This window comes from Anolis carolinensis, chromosome 5, assembly GCF_035594765.1.
Source record: "Anolis carolinensis isolate JA03-04 chromosome 5, rAnoCar3.1.pri, whole genome shotgun sequence".
Taxonomy (NCBI): domain Eukaryota; kingdom Metazoa; phylum Chordata; class Lepidosauria; order Squamata; family Dactyloidae; genus Anolis; species Anolis carolinensis.
Window position 1 is genome coordinate 168,195,183 of NC_085845.1, and position 25,647 is coordinate 168,220,829.

General features: G+C 38.5%; 1 protein-coding gene and 1 long non-coding RNA gene across 3 annotated transcripts in view; one reads left to right on the forward strand and one right to left on the reverse strand.

The window, feature by feature from the left end:
• grin2b (glutamate ionotropic receptor NMDA type subunit 2B) overlaps positions 1-25,647 on the reverse strand; it is a 303,629-nt gene that overhangs the window by 112,326 nt on the left and 165,656 nt on the right. For both annotated transcript variants that reach the window (XR_010006831.1, XM_003226634.4), the window contains exon 4: positions 8,403-8,517. Coding sequence is in view for 1 of the 2 variants with exons in the window: in XM_003226634.4 (XP_003226682.2) it covers positions 8,403-8,517 (115 nt within the window). In the remaining variant the exon portion in view is untranslated. The remainder of the gene's footprint in view (positions 1-8,402; positions 8,518-25,647) is intronic.
• On the forward strand, positions 20,162-21,950 carry LOC134299605 (uncharacterized). Its single transcript, XR_010006832.1, has 2 exons — positions 20,162-21,720; positions 21,803-21,950. It is a non-coding gene; the product is annotated as an uncharacterized LOC134299605 (long non-coding RNA).

The following is a 25,647-nucleotide window of genomic DNA, read 5'->3' on the forward strand; positions in this document are numbered from 1 at the left end:
GTAATTGCAATTTACGTCCTTCTCATAATTAACTGTGCAAATTATTACAGGAAGCTAGATACAGGAATGCCTCTGCAAATATAGAAGTATTCAGCATTTTTTGAAGAAATAAAAATTGCATGTCCCTTTGCTGTATTTTAACATAACTATGTAGACTAAAGGTTCATAAGCTCCTGCAGAGACTCAGGCTGTCCACTGTATTCTAAGTTGGTTAAAAAAGCCCAGGAAATATTATAATGACAGAGTCCTAAAACTTATTGATATCCTGGAGGTATGTACGGCTGGTGCTCTGCATAAGGAAAATTATTCCACATGACATTTGCTCTGGTATCACAAAGAGTGCCCACAAACACTTTGAATTTAGTAGAAAGATCAGAAGGAACAACTATGTGAAGAAATGAGAAAATCACATTTCGCTATGAGCAAGGGCAATAGGGTCTGCACCGATTTGCATAGAACTCAAGTCTGCAATAAAGCATTGCAGTGCAGATGGCTCCTGTTTCAGGGTTTCACACAATCAGCTGTATCTTCCTCCAAGATTCTGTATTCCTTTCTCGGTCCAGCTAGTTTTCTCCAATTCAGAACCATTGGCAATAATATTTGAAAATTCCTGGAGAACAGAAGAAGGTCCAGCAGATTGGAGGAGAGCAAATGTTGTCCCCATTGTAAAAAGGAGTGGGGAGAGGATTCAAATAATTATCATCTTCTTAGCCTGGCATCAGTAACAAAACAACGATTCTAGAGCAGACCATTAAGTAATCAGCCTGTGAGCACCCTGAAAGAAATTCCATGATCATTAAAAATCAACATGGATTTCTCAAAAACAAGTCCACACAGACTAAACTTATCTCTTTTTTTAAAGTGTTACAAGCTTTGCAGATGAAGGGAATGCTTTTACAAGGTCCCTCGTGGTATTCTTTCAAACAGGCTATATGATGTGGGCTAGACAAAGCTATTGCTAGGTGAGTTTGTAATTTTAAGGTGATTTTAAGTGTATTTATTATATTTTGATCTGTTTTTACCACACTGTACTATTTAGTAAGGAGCCCTCGGTGGCCTAGGGGATAAAAGCCTTGTGACTTGAAGGTTGGGTTGCTGACCTGAAGGCGGCCAGGTTCAAATCCCACCCGGAGAGAGCGCGGATGAGCTCCCTCTATCAGCTCCAGCTCCATGCGGGGACATGAGAGAAGCCTCCCACAAGGATGGTAAAACATCAAAACATCCGGGCATCCCCTGGGCAACGTCCTTGCAGACTGCCAATTCTCTCACTCCAGAAGCAACTCAGGTTGCTCCTGACACAAAAAAACCCCCAAAACTATTTAATAGTTTTTTTTAACTTTTGTATTGTGCTTTTAAAACTTGACTGAAGTGTAGGATTGCTAGAGGCTAAGTCCCCAAGAGGAGAAAGATGGGCTATAAATAAAGTTAATAATAATAATAATAATAATAATAATAATAATAATAATAATAATAGATTTATTGAAAAAATCCAAAGGGTGCTCACCAATGGCTCCTCTTCACCCTGGAGAGAAGTGACTAGATCAATGCCACAAGGTTCTGTCCTGGGCCCATTACTGGGCCCATTACTGATTTTGTTAATGACTTGGATGATGGAATAAAGGATATTATCAAATTTGAAGGTGACACCAAATTAAAAGGGGTAATCATCAGTAACCTAGAGGGCAGAATCAGAATTCAAAATAACCTCAACAGATTGGAGAGCTGCACCAAAATTAATAAAATAGAGATAAATGTAAAGATAAGTTTTGTCTTTAGGAAGAAAAAATATATCTGGCTTTGCAACAGTACTTGGGACATGGACCTAGAAGTCTCACTAAACCACAAGTTGAACATGAGAAGTATTCTCTATTCTGCTTTGGTCGGACCACACCTGGAAAACTGTGTCTAATTCTGTGTACCACAATTCAAGAAGTATATTGGTAAGTTCGAAAGTGCCCAGATGAGTTTAAAATGGTAAAAGCTCTAGAAACCATTCCCTATGAGGAGCATCTAAGTAAACTGAGTATGTTTAGCTTGGAGAAGAAAGGGTTAAAAGGTGACATGAAAGCCATGTTTAAATATTTGAACTGATATCATATTGAAAAGGAAGCAAGCTTGTTTTCTGCTGCCACAGAGGCAATGTTTTCAAACAACTAAAGAGAGATTCCACCTAAAAATTATGAAGCATTTCATGATGGTAAGAGTTGTTCGTTAGTGGGATATGCTCCCTTGAAGTGATGCAGTCTCTTTCTCTGGAGGTTTTCAAACAGAAGCATAATGCGAGCGCTTTGATTATGTATTCCTGCATGGGAATGGGCTGGACTGGATGGTCCTTGTAGTCTTTTCCAGCATTATGATGCTTTGATTCCACCACTTTATAGAAGCAATTAGCATGTCATGCCCAGTTAAGCTGATTGGAATCTTACATGGATGATTTTGTGCTCCCCCAATTCCTTAGGATTTTTTATCTCAGTATTTTTATACTTCTACAAACTGAGATTCACTATTACAATTATAAGTGTTGATCATCTACCCAATCCCTTTGTATTGCTTATTTCTGATTATGTATATTTTCCAGTGATCTTTCATCTAATCCAGTGGTTCTCAACCTGTGGGTCCCCAGATGTTTTGGCCTTCAGCTCCCAGAAATCCTAAGAACTGTAAACTGGCTGGGATTTCTGGGAGTTGTAGGCCAAAACACCTGAGGACCCCTAGGTTGAGAACCACTGATCTAATCAGTTGAAAGGCTCTTCATCTGAACATGTTCCTTTCAATAAAACACCTCACCACATGCCTTCAGATTGTGGTACAGATTATACTAGATTGAAACTGAATAGATTTAGTTATATTCAGGCTGGGGGATAAATTAAACAGGATCAAGTGACATCATTGGAATTATTTCATGGCTTTTTATTTGATTTAAATCAAACCTTAAGCAGTAAGTTTCCAGTTCAATTGATAAACTGAATCAGAATGCAAAGGCAGACTCCTTTACAGGAACATAGCACTAGAACAACTATTTGAAAAAACTTATCTTCCTATACCAACTTGCCAAAACCTTGAGACCTACGGGGGCAGACTTGGTCTAGTCCCACCACAATCACAGGCTCACCTTGTAAGAATACAAGAAAGAGCCTTCTCAGTGGCTGCTCCCAGCCTCTGAAACTCCTGTCCATGGGAGGTTAGCCTATCCCCCTCCCTACTTTCCTTTTGCCGGCAGGGAAGACTTTTTTTTAAAGCAAGTTAAGTTTGAATAAATAAGCAAGCATGACTTTTTAGTGGACACGTTTACATATGTGTAAACTTTTTAATGTTTATAATTGATTTTAAAATCAATGGTTTTACTTTGTTGTTTTTAGAAGCTGCCTTGGGTCCCACTCCAGAAGAAAGGCCGGGCTGTGGCGCAGGCTGTTGAGCAACCAGCTGCAGCCAGCTGCAACAAATCACTCTGACCAAGAGGTCATGAGTTCGAGGCCAGCTCGGAGCCCCATGTTTGTCCTGTCTTTGTTCTATGTTAAGGCATTGAATGTTTGCCTTATATGTATAATGTGATCCGCCCTGAGTCCCCTTCGAGGTGAGAAGGGCGGAATATAAATACTGTAAATAAATAAATAAATAAATAATATAAATTAAAAAATGAATGAATGCATAAATAAACTCATTCCACTGCCATGAGTATTTTATTTCATTTTTATTCATTTTATGCCTTAAATGAGTTTTTATGGTTTAATGTATTGTCGATTTTACTGTGTTTTTATTCATTGTAAAATGGTTTAATTGTTGCACTTTGTTTATTGTTTTCGGGCTTTTGCCCGGTGTTAGCCACCCTGAGTCCCTGCCAGGAGATGGTGGTGGGATAGAAAAATAAAGTTAATTACTTACTTACTTACTTACTATGACCATTTCAGAGGGAGTTAAATCAAGCATGCAGGTAAAAGAAGAAGAAGACGCAACTAGTGAATTTCTATTTGTACTTTGTTTTAATTTATATTTGTATTTGTTGGGGGGAAAAGACTGCAGAGAAATAATTCTTAAGTTGCTTTATAAGAAAAAACTCTTCTCCGAGAAAAAGACTTAAGTATGATTATCACAAGGAGTTCAGATAATCCTATGAAATTGGTTCAGCTTTGGTAAATACCAATTACAATATTCTTAGTGATTAAGAAGGATTAGATATATCTATTGGTGAGGCTAAATCTATCTACATCTAAGTGGCTAGATGGCATTGCAGGACTGGACAGAATAACATCTGAATCTTTCCCTTCTTTTCACACCTTTCAAGGGAAGCACAGCAAAAAGATGTAGTTGTCTAGTGACTCTCATTATCCACTCATCTGTGCTGTGTTTTTGAGGGGGTCATTCTTACTGTCATTCATCCCCTTTAAAATATACACAAGGCTACCACAATGAGGGAATTTACTCAAGAAAGGTGTGAGCTGTCACCAATATGCTGATGATGCATTGCTCAGTGCTACATGTCTTTCTTTGACTTCTTATCCAATGATAGTGACAAATTGCAGAGGGGTGACTATGTTTCTGCATCCAACATAAATCAAGAGACTCATGACAACTTAAAGACTAATAGATATATACTAGCATGACCTCTCATGGGTTAGAATACATTTCTTTAGATGCATGAAATATTCACCAACGGTATCTGCATGTATGCAAGCACATGTTTCTGCAGATGCATGTATGCTTTTCATGACCCTTTGGTCCACATTTACAAATATGGATACACCTGTATGGATATATTTGACCAGGCTGACTAACAATTTATCTTGACTAATTTATAGGCTGGAGCCTCCGGTGGCGCAGCGGGTTAAACCGCTGAGCTGCTGAACTTGCTGACCAACAGGTCGGCGGTTCAAATCTGGGGAGCGGGGTGAGCTCCCACTGTTAGCCCCACCTTCTGCCAACCTAGTAGTTCAAAAACATGCAAATGTGACCAGATCAACAGGCACCACTCTGGTGGAAAGGTAACACGGTGCTCCATGCAGTCATGCCGGCCACATGACCTTGGAGCATCTATGGACAACACTGGCTCTTCAGCTTAGAAATGGAGATGAGCACCAACCCTCAGAGTCGGACACAATTAGACTTAATGTCAGAGGGAAACCTTTACCTTTAATTTATAGGTTATATAAGGATTAGTTAATCTCATGCCTATTAGAGATTTTGAACTGCTCCTCCCATAACTATTCATGCTGTGCTAGTTGTCAGTGGTTATGCTGGCTACTTGCATGGTCATGGTTAGTTGTCCATAAAGGACCATGGGCTATAGCCATTATAACAAGAGTCATATAGCTCTATCTGAAAGACTACATCTTCCTATATGAACCTGCCAGAATCTTGGTGCTTTGAATGTGATTTTCCTGCTTCTTGGCAGGGGGTTGGCCTGGATGGCCTGTGTGGTCTCTTCCAACTCTATGATTCTATGATTAAGAACTGCAGGGGAGGGCTTTCTCTTGGTCCTGCCACCATCACAGACTCACTTGCTGAGGCTACAAAATAAAGCCTTCTCAGTAGCTGCTCTTATCTTCTGGCTCTGGGAGGCTAAGCTGCCCGTCCCTTCCCTGCTCTCCTTTATTTGGGAGACAAAGACTTTTTTATTTAAGCAAGCTTTGAATATGTAATTACTCACAGACAGGCCTCATGTTGGAGAGGATGGCATTTTTTTCAAAGAAAAAATGATATTTTCAGAACAATTTTATATGTTGAATTAAAATATTTTAATTGTTTTTAATATTGTATTGTTTGGTTTTAATTCATTAATTTTGTGAGCTGCTTTGGGTTCCACTCTGGGAGAAAGGTGGCTTAAAACTGGAATACATAAATATCCTCACCCACCTTGAAAGCCTCCAAAGTTCCTGGCCTCTTCCCATTTTGGCTTTGGCAAAAAGGTAAAAGAAAAGAAAACCCATCCCCAAACCATCCAAAAGCCATCCTACAGTAGCTGCTCTACAAGAAAACATTTTGTGAAGATGTGATTTTGAGTGTCGCATTTTCACTGTTCATTTGGCAAGAACATGTTGGTTATATCTATAGCAATTACTGAATTTTATTCCCAATTATTTTCAAGGGTATGGTAGCAAGGTAGTACATGAGTAAGAGGTACCCAACGGCCTTGCAGCTGTCCAAACTAAATTTCATTTCAGAGTAATGTACTGTACAATATATAAATTCTATTTTGAGAGAAAAGTTTGAAAGTCTATTCACTCAGTAGCTATAAAAATGTTAGAATGCTATTTAGTTTCTTGGACCAACAAGCATAATGCTGTGTTAGTAAGAAGGATAATTTCCTGAGTTTACAACTAAATGCATTTTCAAATGGAAAAATATACCCCTGAATACAGTCAAAAACACTGTGTAGAGTATGTCAAAGCATGGAATTTTATGAAATGGACAACTAAACATGATCATGCAAGATATCTAGCACCGATAAACAGGAATGACAAGACTGTCTTGTTTATTTTATTTTATTTTGGTACCTTGCTTTCATAACTACCATGACATTATTGTGCTCACCTCAGAGCAATGCTGATGATTACAGACCTCGTGCCAGCAGGTCTTGACAAGCCAGTTCAATGAATCTGAAATGTTTTCTATCCTATGTAGTGATCATACTCAAAAGCTGACTTTACTGGAGCTTTCTGTGCAGTCTTATACATGTTTGTCTGAAGTCAGCCTAGCCATGTTCAGATGGGTCTTATTCCCATATGAGTGGGCATATGTTCGCAGAACGGCAATATCAATATTGGTCCATTTATGCCCATTAGAAGGAGGAGTGACAATTTGACAGCTCTTACAACTGACCTAATCCTGCCTTATTTTCCAGCACATCATTGTGTATTTCAGCTGTATATTTTACTTGTATGTTGACTTCACATGTTAAATGTAAAGTGATTAATACTGTAAGACCACGTGAGCACTAGATTGGTAATATCTAGAAGACCAATGGTTCTCAACCTATGGGTCCCTAGGTGTTTTGGCCTACAACTCCCAGAAATCCCAGCCAGTTTACCAGCTGTTAGGATTTCTGGGAGTTGAAGGCCAAAACATCTAGAGACCCACAGGTTGAGAACCACCTCACTAGACCTTGGTCAAACAAAACAACAACTCTATGCAGCATTTCAGTGGTGCTTGCATTATCCTATACAGATATATAAGAAAGACAGATAAAAGAAAACCTATGGGAATTTTAACTAGCAATGGGGAATCTCCTGTCTTCCAAATTTCACCATTCACCCCTCCCCCCCCAATCCACCTCATGAGATCCTTTACAGCAGCAAGAAGATATTATTCTTTTCTGCATCATCAAGTCCCTTGCATTTCTGTGTAATGGGAAATGTCCTGCCTACAGGCAAACTAGAACAAAGATCAGTAGTGGCTGTCAGTTTTCATATCCAAGGACCAATGAATTATTGGTTCAAAAATTAAAACAGGTTTCCTGTGTGCTAAATTTATTCTGGGCGGGTGGGTTAATAACTTAGCTCCTTTAAAGTTCAGATGAAAATCCAGAGTGAATTCACTTCTCTACTGATGGGGAAGCCACCAACTGCCAGTGGTGATAATGGATAATGATCTGAGTTTAACTAAGTGTGCTCATGTATTTTTTCCCAGAGCTTTGACATAACTCATTACAATTAAGGAGTTACTTGCGATTAATTCATTTTTGCAACAACTAATTTACAATTAAGTTACATTATGATTGTGAAGTAATAATGTAACTTAGTGAAGTCACACACACACATACACTGAAACTTTTAAAAGAATTAAAATAATCAGAGTGTGTCACAAGGGTATTTGAGTTACATTATGATTGTAAATTAATAATGTAACTCAAATACTTTTGTGATTCTATCTCATTGTTTTAATTATTTTAAAGTTTCATTGTGTGTGTGACCTCACTTCACTATTCAGGTGTGTTTTCACCTAATAGCTTATGGAATTCCTACCTAGGTTGTTTGTAAAATGTAACTATTTTAGTCACTTTTTAAAGAAAAGAAGAAAGAGGTTTTGTTTTTAAATGTAATTCTGACACCATCTGACAACTTCTGTATAAGTGTAAGTAATTACTTTCTAAAGCACCAGTCCAAGCCTTTAATCATTGGTCTCCAATGAACCTCTGGATGGTAAACAAAGAGCCAGATCCACTTCCTAAAAGGAGGGAACATTTACTTGTCTGCCCCCTATCAAGAAAAGAGCACATTTCCTGAAAGAAGAATCAGGAAAATAAGATTTTGACTGTAAATAGAAGGTCAGCTGCCGTCCTCTCCTCCTTTTTGCCTTGTTTTTATTTTTATTGTATTTTGAAATGGTCATATGACTGGTCGAATAAATAATATTATTATTACTTGTCTGCCCCAGTCCCAGCCTGAAAGTTGCCAAACACATCCTACCCTGTCCCACGTCCTTGACTTTGTCAGAAGGATGATAACCAATTTGGGATGCATCTGGTAGCCATCCTCACTGAAAGACAAATTCCTTCCTTCAAAGGTGACATTAATCAGGTACCTAGAGAAGAAAAAGAGAGAGAGAAAGATCAAATTAAGATGCATGATATGTGCTCTAAGAAGGATACCAAGAACCTCTCCCACTAATGTTCATAATTCAAAGAGTATATACTTTGTAAACACATGAATGGTCAGTCAGGTACAGTCAGGAAATAAACTAATAAACAGAGGGAAAGAAGTGAAACAGAGGGAATACAGACTTCTTAAGAAAATGACAACACACACAAAAAGTTCAAGGAGTCAATACCAATTTCTTGAAAAAAAAGACTTCACTGCTGCAAAATTTTCTTCAGTAACCTATGCCAAGTTTTATAACACCATTACCTACAGTGTATTTTTTGTGGAAATACAGCCTTGGCACTTCAGTCCTCTCACCTCAAGGACTGTGAAGATTCAGCAATAACAATTATATATGCAGCTGTCTTAGATGTGCTCACAAAGGACATTCCCATAGTTTCTTATTGAATTCACTATACTGGCACATCCTCAAGAATAAATGGATTTAGTATCTTTAAAATCTTCAGTAGCAATCTTCCAACCACATGACTATATGAGGAACTAAATGAGGCTTTGAAGGAATAAGTTGCATTTTCAGGGATGCCACTATTTCTGAGAATTATCTCTGTCATTTTTGCAATGTGTTCTTTAATGGAAGTCAACCTCAGAAAACCAATCACTTTGATTAGTTACTGGGTTTCTATTTTTTTTAATGAACGTGTGTCTTACCCCTTCTCCTAGGGTTTCATCAACAAAAGAGCTAAAACCCAATTCTATATAACGTTTTTATTAGGAGATAACCTCACCCACATGACTTTGGCCATTGCCCAGTTTCTCTCTGAGGTAGCCAGGATGAGACAACTTCCTGTATTAGACTCAGGCTAAAACTTGCCCTTGTATGTATTTGCAGGGTTCTCATTCTTGTTTATATGTGCTTTGTCTAGTGCACTGTCCTGCATTTTAATCAGTTTAATCGGTTTATTAATCTGTACGCACTCTGCGTATCTTTTTTTGAGCTATTTGAGTCTTTGGACAGTAATAAAGCTTTGATTGATTGACTGAATAAAAGAGCTAAAACAGGATGAGAACATATTGACAAGAACTTTTATTGCATATGCTTAAAAATCTAGAACATTGTTCACCATCCTTCCCATCAAATCATGCTGCCAAATTATTTTCTCCCAAAGAAATATCATGCTTTTGGGGGGGAAACTGCAAGAAGCATAGAGAAAGAAAATGTCTATAGGGTTTTCTTAAATCGTATCAGAAGTGACTTGAGAACATATTGCAAGTTGCTTCTGGTGTAAGAGAATTGGCCATCTACACAGATGCTGGCCAGGGGATGCCCGGATGTGTTGCTGGGAGGCTTCTCTCATGTCCCTGCAAGCAAGAATTGACAGGCGGGAGCTCACCCTGTCTCATGGATTCGAACCGACAACTTTCAGGTCAGCAGTTGAGTTGGTGCAAGAGTTTAACCCATTGCATCACAGTGGCGCCTGTCTATAGGTTGTATCTGACACAAATGAAATTATATAGTTCAGAGAAATCAAGGTGAACTGGTAAATCCTATTCAATGCAATGAGATTTATTCTGAGTAAACATGTATATGATTAGGTTACACATTTTCTAAATCTAGGAGCAGGCATGTATAGGATTCAACGAGATGGCATACACTACTCCAGAACTTTACCTAGAAATTATTTTCATCTCAAGAAATGTCTTCTAATTCTGTATATATCTATTCAGAAGTACATTCTACTTTTAAAAAGCAGTTTTCTTCCCACTACTCAAGTGTGGTAATGTACAATACAGTAGAGTCTCGCTTATCTGTCATAAACTGGGGGGCAGAATGACAGATAAACGAAACTGACAGATAACAGGGTGGGTGCTCACTTACTAGGCTGGGTCCCAGCAGCAGCTACGGCAGCACCGGGACCTGGCGGGGTGCGTAAGTGAGAGAAAGAGAGCACGAGAGGGCCTTTGCTGCCCTCCTTTGCCCGCCCGCCTCCTTCCCTCAGCTCCTTCACCATGCTGGGTCCTGGCAGCACCAGGGCCCCGCCTGGCAAAGGAACGAGCGAGGGAGGGAGGGCCTTTGCCACCCTCCTTCACTCGTCTGTCTCTGTCCCTCAGCTCCTTTACCATGCTGGGTCCCGGCAGTACCGGGGCCTGGCCTGGCGAAGGAGTGAGCAAGGGAGGAAGGGAGGGCCTTTGTCACCCTCTGTTCCTTGCCCACCCTCCGTCCCTCACTCACTCACCCGGCTGGGTTCCGGCAGCACCGGGACCTGGTAGGGTGAGTGAGAGAGAGAGGGGGAGGGAGGAGATTTGCCTCAAATAATATGAAGTGTCAGATAAGCGGAAGTCGTATAAGTGGGACTCTACTGTATATATCGAAATTAGTAATAGAATGAATGAAAAGAGACATTTCAACAAAATCAGAAACATATGTTTAGTAAAAGCTGTAAATACTTATTCATGAAATAAGCTGCATTTTACACAAGTGTAACTTTTTCAATTTTGTATTTCTATATTTTTATTTATTTGTGTTCCTGCATTAGATACAGAGCTTTCATGTGTAGAACTAAAATTACAGGATGTTCCTAAGGAAGGAAGAGTAGTAGAGGTGAGTTCACCAACTCCTTCATCTGGAAGCTTCTAAAACACTGCTCTGCAGAGCTGGCAGATCCCCCAAAACAATATTAAAATGACACTGAGGATTCCAGTGAAAAGCTTTACAAGATTTTAATCACTCCACTAATGTTGTGTGCACAAACTATGGCCCTGGGGTTGCTGATCGCCCTGAAGCTTTAATGTGCAATTCCATAACCCGCAGTGGCTATAGCTGAAGAACACTCTGGTAGCACGGGGACACTAACAGCACCGCCAGGATCACCGCTTTTGTTGTGACTGGAACACTGAGTCAGTAGGTAGGCTCAGTTCATTTCTCTTCTTAATAATCCAGAAGGAGCTAACAATGTTGCTGTTGGGCTATTAATGGTAATACAAAGCCAGAATGGCCATAGAAGCTGTTGGGAGCAGAAGGAGGTTAAAGATTCCCCCCTTATTAGCAGAGAACATCTAGCATCTCTGTTTTTGTACCACTAAATGGAGACATCTCCCCTACTCTCAGTAACCAATTCTCCCCAATGACCCTACACAGGATAGGTCATATGTGGCTAAAGGTTCCCTCATTCTTCATTGCAAATGCAAGGGTTTGTTGCATGTGTGTAGCTTCCTGTCTGCAAAACCACAAGATAAGGCTTCCAGGATCAAATGGGACCTCAGATGTGGTCACCAGTCACCTCCTCCAGTATTTGAAGGAGCCCTTTAATTCACAGAAGGGAAAATCTGGATCCAAACAATGTATTTTAAAGAACAAAATAAAGATTATGGACAACAAAACAAGATGGGAGGCATAGAGGAAAATGAAGCACCACCATGAGGAAAACTTGAGCCAATCTTCTTCCTTCTGAAGTTGGTTATTCATAAGTAAATCCCACTAATTTCATTGGAATGTGCATTGTATTAGCAAGAGATGGATTTATGATGCAGATCTATTCTTGCTGTTTTTATTTTGTTTTTAAAGCTATTTATGACTCATGAATTTTTAATGTAACGGAATGTATGTATATAAAAATACTAGCTTTTGCCAAGGAAAACATTTGAATGGGAGCCACTGAGAAGTATAAACAATGTATTTATGAAATGCCCCTATTTTACATTTAATCAATGAGATATTTATTACTTAGATGGCTAATGTTTAAAAATGAAATAGTAACTTGGGAGTACAGCTTTATATTCAATAAATGTATAGTGTTGGGAATAAGCCAAGTAGGTTTACAATTTCTGCCCTAAATTCAGTGCCAATGAAGGAGATTCCAATGTTAGTAACTACTTTTGATATCATAGGTGTCTCAAAGCTCAGTTTTAAAAACAATTTTATTAGATTTTCAAAAATGTAGTTTAAATCTGACAAATTAATAAAATAAAAAACACAGACATTAAAATAAAAGCAAAACAGAAGAATCAAATACAGAAATAAATGTATAGTATTCCCACCCTATTGTTTTCGCCCAATCCCTGCCGACTAAAAGTAAAAAAATAAACTATTTCCCCTTTTTCTAAAAAAAAAAAAAAAACATTAAAAACACATCTAAGCAACCCTCAACTTCTAAAAGTCTACCAATGCTGCAGCAGATCTGATTTTGTCTCAGCTGGAAATTGCCTCATTGTCATGTATAATCACACCACAATATCAGCAACCTAGTAAACCTTTTGGAATAATATACAAATAGCATCTTCTGTTCCAAACAGCATGCAAAATTGTCAGGGAAATTTGCACTTTATAATGTATATAAGAATTATGAATCAAATGAGAAGCCATATGTGTCCTCTCTCACCTCTGTATTGTTTCTGATGTTCCTGAACAAGAAAACCTCATTAGGCATCTGATTTAAGTGAACTCATGAAAATTTAAAAATACTGTACTGTATTTAAGTTAATACTACAGCAACTTTGAAAAGCAGCTCTTAACTCTCTTGCTGCTAAAGCAATATAACATTTGTCTATGTGTGCCAAAAGATAGAATACAATATCTGCAGTCCAGATTGAGCCATAAACACAAAAACTAGACTAAGAAAATTTTCTGGATTGCACAAAACAAAATTCAGAGTCAGTTATTCTGTGGGCATAGTTTAAAATCTGTTCTTAGTAAATTCATGTCTCGGGAAAGGAAAATTAATTATCACACATAGGCTACCCTTAATCATGTTTTAATTTTTATACATCAGACCTAAGATTTCTTCATATGTTCAGATTCCTCTTGACATTTTCAATAAAACCTATGCCACAGATTTTATAGTCAGATATACACTGAAATAGAATCAAAGGAGAACCTGAGTACCTCAACATCACATAGCTAAAGGATTGTATTCAACCATCCTTGATCTAGAAATCTGGGAAATCAATCAGAGAATTGGTTTCCAGAGAGTAAAACTGGTTTCACATCCGCTATAACACTGACTTGCCCATCCATTCCTTTGTCTTTACTCTTGCTGAAACTAATAGTGGAACACTTTCATCTCCATTGCTCCTGAGCTGTTCGGCTATCTAAAGGTTGAGATCTTCAGAGATAATAAAGTGTGCAGTTTGCCAAGCTCCCTTTGACTTTAATGTTGGGAAAGAGCTGACATCACTTTTAGATTATCATGATTTAAAATACACTCCTATTTTAATTTATTTAATTAATTATTCATATTAATTTAATTGACACTAATAATAGTAATTAAATTATGTTTTTTTAAAAAAAATGTATTTAAATAAGAATAATGTACAAAAAGGTATAAATAGGAAATACTCCCATCCCCATCTCCCAAGAATCTTCATGGAATTTTTCAACATCACCTACAGAGAACATGGTATAGACAGAACTCAGAAGGGACCCTTTGCATGGATCAATCCTGCATTTGCTTAAAGTCAAGGGTCAGCACAAATATTAACATACCTTGATTAGAAACAATGCTAATAGTGAGGGGAAATCCGTTGTGCCTTGAGTTCAGAGGAAGATGCCTCACTCTCCACTTAAAGCTGTTTCACACTTCACTGATGGAATTTAGTCTCCCAATTTAGTCTCCCAATATTGCTTCAGAGAGTAAATTAATTCTCTAATTCTTTGGGAAAATATGTACACATCAAATATTTAAACATGTTCTCTCATTGAAACGTTACCATGTTTACTTCAAAGTCTTTAGCTCACACTACCTGCTAAACGACAAACTACACACATGTAATAATATTCGTGTCTTCAGATAATATAATAAAAAGGAGCATGTTTTAAAAGAAAATAAACTCACAAAGGATGGATCTTCCACAAAGAGGAGAATTGATACAAAATTCTTGTTTAGTTCCATCTATGGCTTTCAGTCTCCACCATTGTAAACCTGCCTTTAGCCCTGCTCAATAGATGCCAATGTGTGGAGACAACCTGCAACTGCAGAAGATGTAAGAAGAATAGATGTTCATTCAAGAGGCAAAGGAGCTGTTCGGTGAACAATGTGAGAAGTAGGATTTCTCACAAGCATTCGGCAGTTTTTAAAACAGAGGTGTTCATAACAATCGTCAGTGAAAAATGGGTGATTTTGATAAGAAGAAATGTGAATGACAAATTGATCTACTTTTTGAAGTGGGAATGAACCCTAAACTGAAGGCAAAACAATGGCCACAATCTGAATTAATATTTACATCATGCAATTTATACCTGAGAGACTTTTATACTAATAGCAAGCATTATCTGCAAAACTAGTGGTTTTATGCACTAATGCACTCATGTACCAACAACGTCTGGGCTGATGTTCTCTACACTTTAAATATGGAGAGGGAAATAGAGGAACTGGGAAATGAGCCTTGTTCCTGAACTCAGACAGAAGGCATGTGGAGACAGAAGGCATGTGTGCAGTGGGTGGAAATTGTGGGTGAAGTAATATTGAGCTGATGAAGTCACAAATTGTAGGTTGTAAGGGTTAGATGAGGACTCTAATGACTTCCTATTCTAACTCTGCAATAGTTTTGATGATAGCAAATGCTTCAATAATACAAAGCTCTTAAATTTTTCTTATTCTATAATGGCCTCAGTTTGTGTGTTTCTGGCATTGATCAAATATGAAGAATCTCATTTTCTATGATTTACCCTCTGTTTCCAGAGCTTTTCAAAAAGTATTTGGAAGGGGTTGAGTCTTATAATTCATGATGACCAGACTTGTATTAGTTCCTGCATTAAAGGATAGCATCTTCCTCAATGGTATGGAGGCCATTCCACATTGTCTGTCTGTCTTGCATGCAGACAATGACATTCAATGAGGGAATCTGGACAGGTACTTGGCTTGAGTAAGTTTTTGCCTGCTACAAATTGCACTGTTCTCAATTCTCCCCAACACAGAACTCGGCTGTTTCTTTAACGCAATCCCTGTTGCCAGAAAGGCCTGTGGCAACCATGCACATCTGCAGAGCATCCAATTATAGGCTCAGCACAGATTAGTTTTAGTAGTTGTTTAGTTATAAACTTCTCCAATGACTTCTCTGTGGTAAGTTTAAACCAACAAATTGCTGTTTCCTGCAATTTGTCCACAACTGCCTTAAGATGGTATTTTCTCAGGAATGGAAGGGACAAGAAATACTAGGAATATTACTCAGTTGTCAACTTGCATTGGATAAGTGCCTCTTCTTTCACTTTGTTTATAGCATTTCAGTTTGCAAGATAGTGAGAAAACTAGTCCATCACCAAACAAATGAGAGATTCTCAATGCGCCCCCACACAAGCTTCAGTCATACAGGGCCTCAGCAGCTCCCTGTGGTCTTTTTGTATAGCACCATAGACAGTAAGGGGCTCATGATGCTACACATACCTTTCCCAACATCCAATAGTCACAGGAAATACACATTCACTGTTCAGTTTTCATTCATACACTAACAGAAAGGGGATGTACAGTTTCTTCCTTTGTTAAGCAATCACCTGGATGCCTCATGGCTGAACAATGTTGTTCCAATAGTTGTCTTCAGGGACCAAACATTACCATGTAATGTGTTTTGCATGCAAACTTATTCTTGAAAAATGGATGTCAATGCAAGATTTTTTTTTCTTCCTACTCCATTTGGATGACAACTGGCACTCAGATACATTTGCTGCATGTTGAGGACAGCCTAATTAGAAATGACAACAGGAAGAACAAGATAACAAAGAACTGCCTGATCTCATGGCTCAGCTTGTTGACCACACCTTGGTTCTACAATTAACATTTCCACCCTTTACTCTTGCATCTGTTGTTACCGTAGAATCCTCATAAGAGCCTGACATGCAGGATTACTTTAGTTCCAACTGCAGACTGAAAACTCTCAAAACAGCCTGTCCTCATGAGATAGGAAGGACAATTTGAGAGACACAAGAGATTCACAAGAATTCACTTAAGCCTCACATAAGCCTCCTAGTGCACTGGTGCTTATCATAGTTGAACTGCCAAGACTTGTATCACTCATCCCCAGCCCACTCTCCACCAGCACTCTTCTGCCATGCCAGCTCCTATGCTGCTGATAGCTTGTACAGCTGAGAGATATAGCCACATCTGGTTATTTAACGAGAACATCTGGGAAGTGTCAGGTACAATTTATAAAAAAAAATATACTGAAGAATGTATAGAGGAATGTGGTTCTTCTTCTCCTATAGGGACAGGAGGAAGTAGAAGAGGAAACAATAAATTGTAAGTATAACTTCATAAAAACATAGACCAGAAGATATTTTTTGTTTTGGGTACAAGGGGATTAATTTTTACCTCAGAACTAAACAGACGATTCTTTCAATTGTAACATTCCTCTTTCTAGACACTTTCGGTATTTTCCAATACATTTAGTATGGCAGATAATACTTTTCTTGGATCAAAACATTTGAAACAACCACAGAGAGAAGAACCTTTTCTTTCTGAGTACCACTACAATATGATTGTATGTTGTTAAGATAGGAGGAGACGCAAGGACTGACACTTGGAAGATTCAAAGTAGAAACTATTCCATAAATAGCAATAAGAGTATTTAATATTATATATTAAATGTAATATTACTAATAATATTACCATATAATGATATAGTACAATATAGTAATTTAATGCTTATATTGTGATAATATAATTGTAATAATATATTGTATGTACATTTGATTTGTAAGCCGCTCTGAGTCCCCTCCAGCATGAGAAAAGCAGGATATAAATGTAGTAAATAATAAATAAATAAATAAATAAGGCAGAGCACAACAGCAGCAATGTAAGAAATTAAGATAAGCAGGGATTGTGAACAATTCTATAGCCTGGACATGTAGAGAAATATACAACTATAGCGGGAGGAAGTCCTGCCAGTCCAATGGATTCAAACCCAGTCTAGTGCTACCAGACAGCCATCCTTATACACACTGGTTGTAGGAATAGAAAATGTACAACTATGAGTAAAGAATTTTTGTATAGTCCCAACAAAGCAGAAATTTACAGGATTGGGTACTTCATGGTTCAATGCATTAGACACTGACATTTTATTATATGCTTTCTAAACTGCCTAAGAAAATCTGTAAAAATAAGGAATTAAAGAAATTAGAAGACTGTGTTTGAGAAATGTGCATCACAATCAAGCAAATATTGAACCCAATGCCAAATATGTTTTAGATTTCATTTCTGTGAAATGCCTACTGGTGGGGAGAGGTGTTGCGCTGAATGACTTTGTTCCTAGGGCACATTTCCTAATAAAATATGTCATACAAAATGTCTCCTAGGAACAAATATCATAAAATGACAGTTTTCCATGCTTAACTGTTTTAAAAGCCTTAGACTGGTTTAAAAGCCTTAAACTAGTTTTCAGGCATCATGACTCTGTAGTTTCTATACTATCCTTCTGAGACATTGCATCTTTCTTTTCTGTGGACATCATTTTTCTGTGGACATTCTGTACACCATTTTATACACAACTTCTCCAAGATGATAGGTATAGTAAAGAAAGAGGGACATTCCTCCTGCCTCCCCCACAAAGGATTAAACTTCCACACAAACTATTGCTATCTACCTTTTTTAATCCATATGCTGTTTGCCATTTCAGAACAATGGTCCTCAAGGAGTTTACAATAATATGTTTTCTGGCTGTCTCCAAATGGAAAGATTGCCTTGCACAAAATTCCTACATCTACTCATGTGAAACTTAGCTTTGAAGCATAAGAGAGAACTATGCCTACAATCCTATTACAGTTCTGTCAAAAATATTAAATATTTATTTATAAAAATCAAACTTTAAAGATGCCATTTGAAAGGCAAAGGACCATCCACCTAGTTTTTGTCTGCAGTTTGGCCAATGCACTCCTAATGGGCTCTCATACCTGGAAACATCATAGCTTTCTTCTAAGATTTCCAAATATATTCATGATCTTCCAAGTTTTTGAAGCAAATTGATTTCAAAATCAAATAAACCCCAAATTGGCTTGAGCTAAAACCAGCCATTTTCTAGTGCATCACACTGGAAAGTAAATGCATCATGTAACCAGTGCACTTCTCTAATTTCTATGATGTCAACAAGATATTTCATTATACATATTGTAGAGTCTAAATTGTGCCCTTAGAATTTTCTAAATAAAATCAAGACTATTCACTTACAGATTAACACTAAGTAAGCATAGCATAAACCATCACAAGAATAAACAACAGCACAGCATCTGTTTGGTCAATGTACCTCTGGGCAGGGAAATGCAATTAGGTGTGACATATGATGTTGATATATATTGTAGCATAAATCTATATAGATCTACTTTAGACATGAATAAGAAAACACAACATAAACTGTTCATCCACAATGTCTGGAGAATGTCACAATCAAAACAGAGATACCTGTCAATAATGTTATCCTAGAGTACTCCAAAAACCTTCAAAACTAAATGGTAAAAGCATGTGCCATCAGAATAGCACAACTTCTAGCATGCTATATCCATACTGGATTAAATTCCAATAATGGAATAAAAATATCATTGAGTTTCTGCTAAAGCATTAAGATCAAGAATGCCATCAAGAATACACAAAAACTTTAAAAAGAGGGCATGATCCATGATTCAGATATGAATAGAGCCAGAAATTAAGTAGCTTGATACAGTGCTACAGTTTGTTATAGCTGTTTCAATCTCTTCTTTTAAAAAGGTTGGAATGTCAAATGCTTGGTATTGCATTTTTCAATAAGGAATCAATTAAAAGGAACAGATAATCATTTGACACTGTTACGTGCAGGTATGAACACGGCTGTTCCTCTTTTCTCAAAAAGCCCCATTTTCTCTATTCTTTTTCTCCCATTCTATCTCTGTCCCCTCTTCTCCCTTTGTGGGTTGATGTTTCCATAGAAACATGTTCTTTAATGCTTCTGAAATTACTTTGCATTTAATCTATTTACCCTTTCCTAACCAGACTTCATCTCCAAACTTCCTTCAAGTTCTTTTTCATTGTCTTGAAACATTTTTACAGTTCACCTTGCAGGTGAGCAATAAAAGAGACTACTTATTACAATGTCTTAGTATGATATAATGCATTTGTTAGATTTCTATGCCTCTTTTATAACCGTTTGAAACAGAAGTTAAATGGTAAACTGTGTATGTGTGTAAAACCATGACAGAGGCATGATGGAACAATAAAACGAGATGAAATAATTAGCTGTGTTATGTAAACTAAGCAGCACAGCTTGAGGATACGTCTCAGCCGTAGCAATGCAATCATAGATTTCAAACCCAGCTACAACATCCTGAGGTATCACAGGCACAGAGAGTACAAGTTTCTTTTTCATCAGGTTATGCTGCCTCATCACAATCTGTCCCTAATAATTTGCAGCTACTATTCTCATTGTCATGAAGATTTAAGTTCCGATTATTGTACTTGGGACTTTCTGCAATTCCTCATCACCAGAAGCACCTGAACCACTGCTATTTCTCCTTGTACGCTAATCTTTATTACCTTTCTACGGAGATCATCATCATCCTACTTTACCTTCCTTGCCCATGCACTAATAGCTCATTTCATTCTTTGCCTCTGTTCAAACAAATCAGTTTCTCCTCTAACAAATGGTTTTATGCTATTTATGACATTCTCCTACTTAATGCGTCTTTCTGGTCCCCAAAGTAGGAGTGGGGAATTTGAGGATACAGCGTAGATGGAGGCAGGCAGTAAGGTCAGAAACATGTATTGTTTATAAAACTCCAGCAAAATGACACTGAGCTTGAAAGGCAGGCTTGAAATTTACCCCAGAGGGTATTTGTCATCCTTCCCAGTGAAAGCATAATACGGATTCCTAGAGAGGTTCATAGCAAAATGAATATTTCACCGACTACTAATGCTGTCCCAAGAGCTTTTGCTGCTTCAGGTAATTGTGCCACGCAACCACGCGTCCACATTCCACACAATATTCCACAGAATGCCTCTTAGGACATGTTATGAGAACACGCAGCTACAATCACAACCAATGACATTTGCTGCCTGAGAAGGAACAATAAATAATAGCTTATACCCAGCCAAGAGAAAATTCATGGATATTTAAAGCTACACAAGTTACTTTGGCACACAAGACAGAAAATCCCTCAAGCCCCTCCCTCCTTCCCTGGCAGGAAAAATGTAATAATAAGAACAGCTAACAATTGCTTCAAAATTGACTCTATGACATGGCTGCCTCACTCCGACTAATGTAGTGGTTCTCAACCTGTGGGTCCCCAGATGTTTTTGGCCTTCAACTCCAAGAAATCATAACAGCTGGTAAACTAGCTGGGATTTCTGGGAGTTGTAGGCCAAAAACATCTGGAGACCCACAGGTTGAGAACCGCTGGATTAATGGGAGGGCAGGTCTGACGGATATATTGCACAATGGCAAAACTGCAGTGCTTCACATTCCCATCTATTGCTATAATATAAGGGATGCCTCTCAGATCATGCATTGATTCAGTGGTATGTCTACAATAGCCCCCATTTTTGTCACAGAAGGGTTACTTTTTGTAGCTTTTTTGATCATTCCTGCTGCTTCCCAAATTCTGCGTGTCGACATTCATACACACGCACGTGGACATTCACGTTTTCCCTACAATGAAAACTTGAGATTTAAGATACCAAGCCTTCTTGGTACAATTTCAGAAGATGTTACGAAAGAAATGATCTTTCCTACAGATAAAAAATGTTAAAGCAAACTTTTAAACAATCGCCTAAAAAGGTGTGTGGGGGGACTCAGTTATTTTATTTTATTTTTTGGTAGATTTTAAGTTTTTCCATAGCAACAGGCTTCTGAAAGAGAAGAAGAGGGTGGGATAGAAAAGCCAGAAAGAACAGAGAGATGGAGCGCAGTGTGCTGGATACTGTTTCCATGGCAACCCAATTACATACGCAGCTAACTGCCAAAGTAAGTCAAGATCCCAGTAAAAGGGTTGCAGGGGAGTAGAAGGAAGGAGTGGATAAAGAAGCGGGAAGAAGTGTGAGATCTGGTTTAGACAGACAATTGAATATGTATCTTTCTCTCCATATAGCATGTTCTCAAAGGACAATTATGTTTTCCTTGCAATGGTAGATGAGCATGCACAGAGTCTATGGACTTAAAGCGACTCAAGACCCAATGCAGTATTCCTTGTGCTGAATGAAATTTGTTGGAATAAAGCAGGATATAGAATCAGCAAAGAAAAGTAAGAACAGGGAAGCAAGGTGTGAAACAAACTGAGAGCTCATTTTCCCCCTTTCAATAACTTTCCTTCTTGTCTTTCTCAGCCAGTTTGGATTACACAGACACATTGCCTTCACACCCCGAATGATTCAAGAATGAAGATGCCATTCATAATTGCAGGAAGCAATACAAAAATCTTATTTTCTTAAAAAAACAGCTATTTTAACTGAATTTTAAAACTGTTTAGCTGCTCTTTCAGTTATTCATTTTTCCTTGGGTGATCCTCATTTTTACACACTTGGCTCAATTAGGATTACAAAAAACCCAAATATTGTGAATGTATGAAATGTAGTTTGGCACTGGTTAAACAAAAAGGCATTTAAATGGAATGTTTACAGAGATGGAAACCAATCCAAGGTCCGTTTCATGCATGCTCTGCAGTCTCAGGAGGATACCTTGGGCAGCGCCCAAAAGGTGGTGCCAAAGAACCGTCCCGGTTTGGTGTCTGTCTGTGGCCAAGCCATTCATCCCAATAAGCTGCCATTTCTGAAGCGTGCCTCTCTGCCTGACTTCTCTTTAGAGACAGATAATTACTAATTACTGAGACCACAGCAGTTATAGAGGGAAACTGTAATCTTCTAAAGCTGTTATTTGTCATGGGGGCTCAATCCTCCATTGGCACATCTGGGGGAATCTCCTCTCAGAGGGGTCTTCAGAAGGGAGAGTTTTCTTTGAGCCATCAATTAAGAGGAAAGGGTTACATTTCCAATTTCATCCGCTGACATTCTGACAATATTGCTTTTCCCAGATGGTGATAGAAAGATAGATAGAATACTGTCTGTCTGCAAGTTGAATATAACATTTGGTCCTAAAAACCTCAAAATGCCCTGCTGCATAATGCTGTGCCTTTTCCTTCCGCCTTCTGATATTTGCAGGTTCAACATGGTAGAGATTCCACCTGTCCTTTTTCTCTCCGTCTCGTTGTTGCTGCATTCTGCCCTCCAGGATTCCTTCTGCTGTTTCCTATGTAATTGCTGCTCACTCACCCAGAAAACAGTCATTCTCAATTATCATTTCCTCATTTGATCCCTCCAGCTACCTACCCTCAGTGAAACCTTATTCCCCAGCTCCCCCAAACTGCTATTGTTGTTGCCTTTTCCTATACACAAGTATCTTCTTCTTTGCCGGTGCTATTGGTTTATTTTCTTTCCTAAAATCCTTTCTGTTGAACTTCTACAAAGTCTTGGCTTTATTTCTCAGACCTCCCAACATTCAGTTCATTTACAAGACACGCTGAATCCTAATTTTGGTGGAAACAAAAGAAGATGATAGTAATCGTGGTATTATATAAATATTATATAAATGAAGCTATTCACTTTGTCAAATCTTCTGATTCAAGTTCTGATAATTTCTCACCACAACTACTACAACTACTACAATTTCCTCTCTAGTTTCCTAACACGTTTCCTTAGTCTGTTAATTATTATCATATGTGCGACTGATAAACCAATTCCCTTTGTTGGTCACTTTAAATCAGCAAGGATGATACCTTTTCTTAAATTCCTTGACTAGTTCCCTGCCTTTTTTTTTTCAGGGTGCTTCTAGACAGTGCCAAAACCTAGCCCTGAACCAGGGTGGGGGTGGTTACATGCCATCCTGATCGAAATTGGGATGGCATGAAGCCACACCAAAGCCCCCCATTTAGGTCCTCAAGAGAGGCCTCTTCCTCTGCCAAGTCTCTCCAGTGAATTTCGGGATCCAAATGGGGGGATGGATGGGAGGGGGTGGGCGCCATCCTGCTCCTCTGGGCTTTTCAAAGCCTAAAGAAGTGGATGGCTGTGGAGACTGACTCCCAGGACTGTGGAAGCAGTCCTGGGAGTCAATCCCCACAGGCCAGCACCTCATTAAACCCAGATCTTTTGTAAAGATCTGGATCTAATGAGGTGTTTAATTAATGCAGGGGAAACCAGGGGAAACCCGGCATACTCTGAATTAATTCACATTTACCGAAGGTAATTTCACCACTTGAGAACGTATACTGCTTAACCAGTATTGCACCACCTGACATCCACTGGGAAGCAGCAGCCTGTAATGAAAGGACCAAGGCATTGACATCCCTGGCACATCCTCTGTTCGTTATCAGCCAGCAAGCCATCACCTTACATCAAGATCTTCCTGAGATCTACAGAGATACTTGCAGGATCACCTCAGCAAGTGAGAGACCAAAAGTGGCAGATTAAAACCCGGAACTTCAACCAGTGGCTGATACCAGATGAGAAACTCCCCCCTGGGCACACAGAAGAATGGGTGAATTGGAAGGTGCTGAACAGTCTGTGCTCTGGCGACATACAAAGTAGAGTCCACGACATGCAAATGTGGAGAAGAGCAAACCTCAGACCACTTGCTACAATGCAGTCTGAGCCCTGCCAATGGAGGACCTTCTTACAGCGATGCCACAGGCACTTGAAGTGGCCAGCTTCTGGTCAAAGGAAATTTAATATGGTGCCAAGTTTTTAACTTGGTTTGTGGTTTTTCTATACATTATAACTGTATTCATAATTTGCTTCTGACAAAATAAATAAAAATAAATACTGGAGGTGTCGTTTGGACTCATTCAGTAAAACCAAGACTGGTCCCACGTTTTGGGCCTGTTTGGATGGGCCCTCAGACTCATTTGCTCATTCCTTACCTTCTGAACCTGATATCAGTCCTGTCCCCCACCCCACACTATATAACTTTGTTATAAGCACGGATATGACACAAGATGGCATGTATACACCGGTCTTATATCTCATCCCTGCTTACAACTTTTGCTCCTTGGAACCTCTCCACAGAACACCAGTATGATGTCACCAATTTTACTTTATATTCCTTCTCCAAAACTACATTTTTGTGATACATCTCTGGTTTCTATATCCTGTCATAACCAAGCCTTAGTATATGTACCCAGAATAATTACATAGTCTTGCCCTATTTTACTCTGCACCATTTGTTGTTCTTTATTTGCCCTTTCCCTATTCTGAGAGAGTATGTCTCAGGTCAAAGGTTTGTCTATTTCTACTCCTCCTGATATAACTGAACTAATCTCAGTATTCCTCATTATTGGTTATGCTGGGCAGGATTTGCAGTCCAACAATATTTGGAAGCAACACCATTATCACTCTTATACATAATCATGCACATTGGTGGTATTAAATGAATTACAATCACAACATCTACAACAGACATATGGGCAACATTTAGAGTAGAGATTAAAGTGTCAAACTTGGATTAATGAGACCAAGATTGAAATTTCCAGCCACTCAGCCATGAAGCTCACTGGATGTCCTTGAGTCATTCACTATATCTCACTAGAACTTTTCTCATAGGGTGCTGCAAGGGTAAAATAGTTCCTTGGAGAAAGGGCAGGTTATAAATAGAACAACGAAACAAAAGAAGCTCTTAATGACAGCTAAAGATGCCTCCTTTGTGTATCTTTAATACATAAAAGGGATACTTGGTTATGGCTAATTTGTAGGTTTACTTTTGTTTTGGCATTGAGTCTCCCTCTGTCACTTAATGGAATCAAAGAACCATAGAGTTGGAAGAAACTACAAGGGTCATCCAGCCCAAATACCTATCAGACAGAAACATACAATCAAAACTTTCCTGACAGATAATCATCTTGCCTCTGCTTAAAAGCCTCCAAAGAAAGAGACACCACCATACTCTGAAGCAGCATATTCCACTATTAAATAGCGCTTACCATCAGGAAGTTTCCCCAAATATTTAAGTGGAATCTCTTTTTCTGCTGTTTGAACCCATTAGTCCATGTCCAAGTCTCATAACAACAGAAAACAAGGTTGCTCCTTCTTCAATATGACATCCACTCAAATATTCAAACACAGCCATTATTTTCCCCTTAACCTCTCCTCCAAGCTAAACATACTCAGTTCCACAAGCCCCTTCT